General features: G+C 45.9%; 2 protein-coding genes across 2 annotated transcripts in view; one reads left to right on the top strand and one right to left on the bottom strand.

Annotated features, from left to right (window-relative positions):
* The window catches only part of LOC126573511 (uncharacterized), a 24165-nt gene extending 24057 nt beyond the window's left edge, over positions 1-108 (top strand). Inside the window, exon 9 of the mRNA XM_050233683.1 lies at positions 1-108. This exon is cut by the window's left edge and continues 1313 nt beyond it. The gene's annotated coding sequence lies outside the window, so the exon portion shown is untranslated.
* A 4741-nt stretch (positions 109-4849) lies between these two features.
* The window catches only part of LOC126573512 (116 kDa U5 small nuclear ribonucleoprotein component), a 3356-nt gene continuing 705 nt past the window's right edge, over positions 4850-7500 (bottom strand). The window contains exons 1-2 of the mRNA XM_050233684.1: positions 6996-7500; positions 4850-6924 (exon numbers count right to left, since the gene is read on the bottom strand). The exon at positions 6996-7500 is cut by the window's right edge and continues 705 nt beyond it. Coding sequence (XP_050089641.1) covers positions 5064-6924; positions 6996-7500 — 2366 coding nt within the window. The 3' untranslated portion in view covers positions 4850-5063. The remainder of the gene's footprint in view (positions 6925-6995) is intronic.

Genomic DNA, 7500 nt, shown 5'->3' with positions numbered 1-7500 from the left:
CGATGCTACCACGTTTGTGCTGGTGAGCCACGCTAGCGAGAGACTAGAGAGCAGAGCAGGGTCAGTGGCCATTTAAATGGGGCACAGCATCTTATCCCCTACAGCTCTGCTGCCCTTTTGGGGATAGGGTAGTATAGTTTGGATAAGAAAAAAAAGAAGCAGAGGCTTTACTGTTACGTGTATTTGATTAGTTTAAGCATTGCTCTTAATTCCATTTTATTTTCTTGCTTATTGACACTGCGATTACGGGACGTGACGTATCCACGGTCGCCAGGGCTACCTTTCCCAACAACTTAACCTCCTCAAAGGGCTCACCCAATGCTAACCTTCTCTCCATGACGATCGAAGTTGCCTACTAATGGGCGACAAATGAACACTTTTGTTCTAAAAGTGCTAGGATATGGGCGGTATTAGTACGGTACGCGGTGCGTCCGTGATTCCCTTCCGTCGGCTATAGATTATATTGCCGAGGCTGAACACTCGTAGAAACCCCGAAACACACATTTCAAGTGAGTAACACGCGGCTAAAGTAGTACGCGTGTAACACTCTCGTCAGCAGTGTAACGTACCAGTATTTGTTTGTAATGCAAAACTCTCGCATTTTCCGTTATTGGCGCTATTATAGTTTAACTAATTTATAGAAACTTCTCCCATGACAATGTAGGAAGAGTGGTAAGGTGATGGACCCATACTCCTCTCATAGGCCCCACGATATTCGTGGCAAACTAGATAAAATAGAAAGACCGCACGCGGTTCGCTAGGTTTCCTATAGTAACACGACTCTATACATACTCCCACGCACACACATACACATTCGCACATTATGTTTCACTCCATGTCCATACTGTAAATTTGGTAAAAAAAATTGGTTAGAATATTCGGCTCGTATCCAGAGTGCTAAATGTCGGACCAAAAATTTCCCATTTTTGGGAATGAATTGCAAATGATTAGTTTGCAATTTATTGGTTTCAAATCTGGCACGGTGGATTCTAGTAGAATATTATTACTCAATTTATTATCAAAAATTATTACAATGTGGAAGCGTGGTCACACCATGACAACCCCCGCAATCGCGCGGATTCTGTAGAAGGGATCGAGCTCGAGTTAAGGTCGTACACGATGTAATCGGAAACGGCATCTTGGATTTTGCTGGTCTCTAGTTTTAATAACGTTTGTTACATTTCGCATAGTCCCACCAAAGAAGCAACCACTAGTGTTTAGGGAAGGCAGCGTGTCTTGTAGTGCAGAGCCGCTCTGTAGAAACACTCTTTCTCAATCTCCACGTGCAGATTGAGGTACTATCCACCATGTGTATGGATATTCAAACAATCCATCTCAGAAAACCGTTCTGCGAACAAATGAAATCAGCAAACTAGATTGCAGGTTATTGTTCCATTCATGCCATAATAGGTTCAGATATGCCCCCGCTCTCGTTCATGTAACAAAACCTGTACCACTGATATTATAGTGCAAGAGAAGCACATATTGCCATTTTCCTATACTCTAATTGTGCTCTTTAGACTGCTGCTCTACGGCGATCTGTGTGCCTACTATACTTCACTTTTCACGAAGTTCTGCTATATTCTAAAGGAGCTTGGGTGAGCAATCCTTTGAAAGATGATTGACATTTTTGTTTTCTAATCACGTTTTTTGTTTCTCAAAAAGGAATTTACGAGTAATCTGTTCCACAGTCCTACTGTTCCTAAACTATTTATATGTTACTTTTTCCGTTGTCCTTTATAGAGTTTCGCGGGACATGTTTTAAACGCGCCATTGTCCTATCTTTTCAACAGTTTACTTTAAGCCGGATTCATGAATTAATTAATTGTTAATGAAGTGGTTCCGTTTGCAAAGAACTCAACAAATATTGAACACTACTCTACATACAGACAAACGACAGCAACCAACATGTTAGACCTCCGTTATACGCTCTGGAACATATGTTGACACAGTAACAACAACAACAACAACAGAAACACTGGAAATACGAACGCAAACGCAAAAGCGAGGCGAAGAGCGGAACGTTCTAAAGAAGATATGAATAATCTGGGTACCTGACTTATAAATAGTAGCAAGTAAGCACAGTAACCATAGCGATACAAAGGCGGAAAAAGGATAGCTGAAACTCTATATGATGCTAGCATACGAGTATAAATAGTGAACTATGATTAATTGAGTAAGTAACCGCTGAAATCGAACGCAGCAAGAGCGAGACACGAATGTCCAACATACACATGCGTTAATATAACGAATGATGGGGAATCGAAAACCGCGGGCGCACTGCGAAGAGAAAGTGGAAGTGCGTGGATGCATCAACGAAGGTTCCACTAAAGAAGAATTTACCCTTTTCGATCATGTAATTTTGCGGTACGAATTTACAGCAGTGCTTTTGCTAGTTTGGTTTGCTTTTTGGTGTGCTTTCTTTCATTCGGGCAAAACAAAATTAATTGTGGAACAATTTAACTTATCATTTAACTGGTCGATTTCTCCGAACAGAGTTAGGTAGTGTCATTCAGCGATCCAGCAAATCAGAGTCAGCGCCATCGGCTTTACATCATAGCATACCAGTTGAACATTTACGAAATACCTGAATACTCTCCAATTCATGGACAATTGCATTTGAACAAATTGAATGGGGCAATTGAAATCACCTAAAGCTGACTAGTTTTCTTATCTCTTTTGCCTCAGTTTGTGATTAGAATACGCAAATAGAAACAGCTCCAGTGTTACATTCGGTTGAACATTCTTTCTACCTTCTCGCAATAGACGAATATTATATTTTATTACCAGCAAACTGCGGGCTACGCTGATTCAAGGATAAACGATACAAAACCACAAAAACTTTACGCAAATTTTAATTTCTGAATGAAGTTTAAGGACGAAGAATTATCTCACAGACACAGCTTCAATGGAGGCGTGACAAATTAGGAGCTGATTGGGTGCTGTCTTTTTTTTTATTATTATCATGTACAGTTAGCCCAACCTTTTCGTAATATTTATTTCGTTTGTAATAGCAGTTAAGGCTACATATTTTAGCATTTTTACACACCCGCTGGGTTGCTGCGTATGCTTGCTCGAAGCAGTCAACCAGCATAATATTCGTGACACTTTCTCTCTAATCACCACTCGTTTCCATGACCACTACTACCACCACCAGTTCTCCCATTTATGTGTGTATAACGGTTAAATTGATGCTATTCTGTTATCCTAAGAGATACACGAATCTTAAGAAGATTGGCGCAGCGCGATACAAACGTTATTGATTTTGTTGTGTTATCTACATAGTTACCATTACTCATGCTTCTTCTCCATGCCACACGCCTCACATAGTGCTCCAGCTCTCCAACAGTAGAGACTAGAATCGTTTTCACACAATTCCCCGAACGAAGACGGAGACTGGTTAAATGAGTTAACCTAGATTCATTTATTTATTTATTGTTCTCCACCAAAACCATGGTCAAAACTGAACAGACCCGTCATCACCACCCAACCTAATTACGACTCGCACCACACCCACATGAAACACCTACACACCGTGATCCGTAAGCAATAGAAACAGGAGATATGTAAAGCCGAGAAGGGGTAGATCGAGGATGCCACAGTTACAACAGTAGCCAATAGGAATACTACAGAAAACCAAAACTGAACTGTTGTTACAGTAAGCGGCGGAACGTCGCAAACCACAGAAATGGGTTGAGAGCGCGCAACAAAAGTAACAGTGATCGACATATCGGAGATCGAACAGAGAGAGAGAAAGAGAGAGAGATGATGGCACATGTAAAACTCCTTTCCGAGTTTTGGGTGAATAGGGGAGCAAAACAAAGCATATAGCCGAGGAAGAGGAGGAGAGGAGAAGGGGACGAATGGAATGTTGATACCTGAGCATACAAAGCAAGTAGGCGAGGATGGCGTGTGAATGGCTGATTAGCATGTTTAAAGGAATAGGAACGAGATAAACTGTACAATTTATATCTGCGATCATACTCCCCTCCCAATCACAATCATATACACACGCCCACACATGCCGCAAACACATTTGCTAACGACAAAGGACGACCTATATATTGTTGCGCCTCTCTCATGCGCTGTTTGCTTACCAAAACTTACCAAAATCGAACGACACATTCCATTTTATAGTTTCCGTTTCCGTTTACCGAAACAACACTACCGATCTTTATTCATTTTATCTATTTTCTTTTGTTTGTTTTTTTTTGTTTTTGCTATTGTAGCGAAGTGCTTGTTTGATTTATTCTATTTGAGTACGAATCGAAACAATGAAAAACGAAAGGAAAAGCCCAAGCGCCACACAAAAACACACAGATACGGGAATGTACAGCATGTATAGATGCTACGACGGGATAAAAAAAAACTAATATTATAATAATACTTGTTATCTACCTCACATCAATGACAGGATTAAGAGTTTCGTTTGTAAGCCTATTTTTAAGTTTTAAATTAATTAATGACCCAACTTTCTCACACCGAGACGACAACCCCGATAACCAGCAGGAAGAGAGAGAAAGAAATACACATACATACACCCACACACAGACTCAGTTAAACAAAGATGGTGTAACGGGATCCACACCCCCCCGGGAATCCACCGAGTACACGGGAGCGAGGATCCTAATAAACAGATTATAGGAGACAAAAAAAACAACGGTGTAACCGAAATTCAGATTCAAACATTTTGCCAGAAAGCCCGAACCGAAGGTGATCCTAGCGGAGGTGGCGGTCTTGCTTAGGCCCGGACGGAGACCTGTCCACTCGCTAGGCAGCAGGAAAACCCAAAAATGCCCTACAATAGAAACAATAAAGTATAGAACAAATTTTATTAACGACACCTGAATCTGTCTCTGTTAATTCGAATTTATTGTTACTGTTTGTATCATTCCACACAGCTAGCACGTCCCTAGGGTCCTTCCGGTTCCGCTCTTTCGCCATCCGCAAGTGGCCCATGATGGGATTTGGCGTTCCGGAACGAATACTGCGTTAGATTGTCACCTAAAAATGGCTGCTGTGCTTCCTTTGACCGGTAAGCGATGTTTCTTAGCCTACTTAGCTTAGATAGGATAGTTCAGCAGCACGTCCTGGCGTGCGAGTTCGAGCAACATCGGATCATCGAAGAACTTGTTAATCGAAACGTCCTCCGAGAGACCTTTTCGGCGGCGCGTCTTGATCATGAACTCGCGCGCGAGATGTGTCGCCGGTTGCGGTTCCAGTGGTCGTATGATGATGCTCTTGTCCAGTGGATCACCCGGTACGATCTGCCAGTGATGAAAGACGGACAGACAGAACGCCTGACCCTGCGTGTGTGTCCGTAGATCCGTCTCGAAGCCAAACGAATCGATCGCCGGTATGAATGCTTTGATGAGATAGAGCGGCGAACCCGGCACCGGTGCATCCTGTGTCACGTGGCCACGGCGGCGCGCCAACACCGTGTAGACGGAAGAAACACAATCGGCCGGTGCCTGCACCTCCACGAACAGGTACGGTTCCATGAGCCGTGGCGTAGCCATAAGAAAAGCCGAATAAGCGACGCGTCGAGCCGTCGGAATGATTTGACCTCCGCCCCGATGCAACGGTTCCGGTGCGATCACCGCATCCAGTATCTTGAACTTGACATTTCGAATCGGCTCCTCGCACAGCGGTCCCTCACGCGTACCCCACTGGAATCCCTGCACGATCGAGTCCTTCACGGCACCGAGCAGCGTCTTGTCCACCTCGAACGGGAGCGTATCGTCGACCAGAATGTTGGGCCCGGTATTGTCCGGTCCGAACGCCCAGATCGAGCGTGCCGCCAGCAGATCCCACTGGTAGTTCACCTGGAAGAACTCGCCCAGCTTCTTCTTGTTCCAGCCGATCGAAACCGTACCATTCTCGATGTCCTCCGCCAGTCCCTTCTCCAGTGGTTCCGCAATCATCGTGATTTTGTTCTTCTTATTCGGCGTTTCGGCGAAACACTTGAGTGAGGACGTTTCCACGACACTCTCGCAGAACGCCACGACCGGATCCGCCACCTTGATGTCGATTTCCGAGTACATTTTGCGCAGATCGTGCATCACGCAGTCCAGATACAGCTCACCCGTACCCAGTATCACGTGCTCGCCCGATTCCTCAACGCGTGTCGATAGCAACGGGTACGATTTGTTAACCTTCCGCAATCCATCCAGCATCTTGGGCAACTCGGACGGGTTCACCGGTTCCACCGCGATCTTGATCACACTCTGTGTGTTGAATTTGAGCGGCCGAAAGATGAACACATCCTCCGCCATCTGCACATCGGTGATGGTGGCCGTCTTTACGATACACTGATCGATACCCTCGATCAGCACCCAGTTACCGGCCGGTACACGGTTCAGCTCAATCTTGTACCGTGCCTCGTAAATCCACAGGCGGCCCACCTGCAGCACCCGGCTGTCTTCCTCGTCCAGCAGTGAATAGTTTTCACCCAGCACGCGAACTTCCTGGCCGGCGTGCAGTGTACCGCTCATGACACGGCCCAGCACCTGAAAGAAGGTACAGTCCTCCGTCGGATACATCTTCGAACTGTGCACCATCAGCTGTGCGTTCGCATCGCAGTTCAGCATGTCCTGGTAGATGCCGCTCTCGCGCACACCCGTGTAGATGTGGTCGATCTTGCACTGCGCATTGTCCAACGGTGATCGCACATGATCCACGCACATCTGCACGAATCCACAGAAATCACCGACGAAACGATTGCAGACGGTTCGCAGCAGTGGCCGGATGTTACACTTCATCTCCTCGCCCGTCACCGGTATGTTTAGCTCGGCCAGCGTGTCCGCCAGTGTCGTGTCGACATCACCGACCACTTGCGCGAACAGCTTGTACAGTGGTTCCAGCACGAACTCGACGAAACTACGCTGTGCCGAGCTGTGTGGTGGTTTCCTGGTGAACTTGCGTCTACAAAACGAAGAACGGGGACATTAACGAACTGAACAGAATAAACCAGCTCCTCGCCGAGGGTCACTTACGATTTGCTGTGGAAATACATGTCACCCCAGAGACGTTTGGCAAACTCGTTGATGTTCACCCCTTCGTACGTGTCCGCGTACAGCCGGGCAAAGGATTTCAACGTGAAACAGATGCCGTACAGTGAGCTGGCAAAGCAAACGTTCCCGTGGACAGGTGAAACGGGTTTAACCGTCGAATCACCATGCAGTGCCAGTAGGCCATTGATCTCCTCGACGATATGGCGCAGCTTAAAGTACGCATCCTGCGGTGGTAGCTTCAGTTCAAGGATGAGTCGATCGATTTTGTTGATGCACACGGTCAGTGCCAGTTTCTCCTGTATGGCGTGCTTCAGCAGCCGCTCGGTGTTCAAGGAAACTCCCTCGGCCACATCGACAAACAGTACCACACCGTCACAGAGTCGCATCGAGGCCGTCACTTCGTCGGAAAAGTTCACGTGGCCCGGTGTATCGAACACGTTGATGAGGAAGCTTTTACCCTTCACATCCGGCAGGACGAGCGTCATCG

The sequence above is a fragment of the Anopheles aquasalis genome, chromosome 2 (assembly GCF_943734665.1).
Source record: "Anopheles aquasalis chromosome 2, idAnoAquaMG_Q_19, whole genome shotgun sequence".
Classification (NCBI taxonomy): domain Eukaryota; kingdom Metazoa; phylum Arthropoda; class Insecta; order Diptera; family Culicidae; genus Anopheles; species Anopheles aquasalis.
This window is presented reverse-complemented; position numbering and strand designations above follow the sequence as displayed.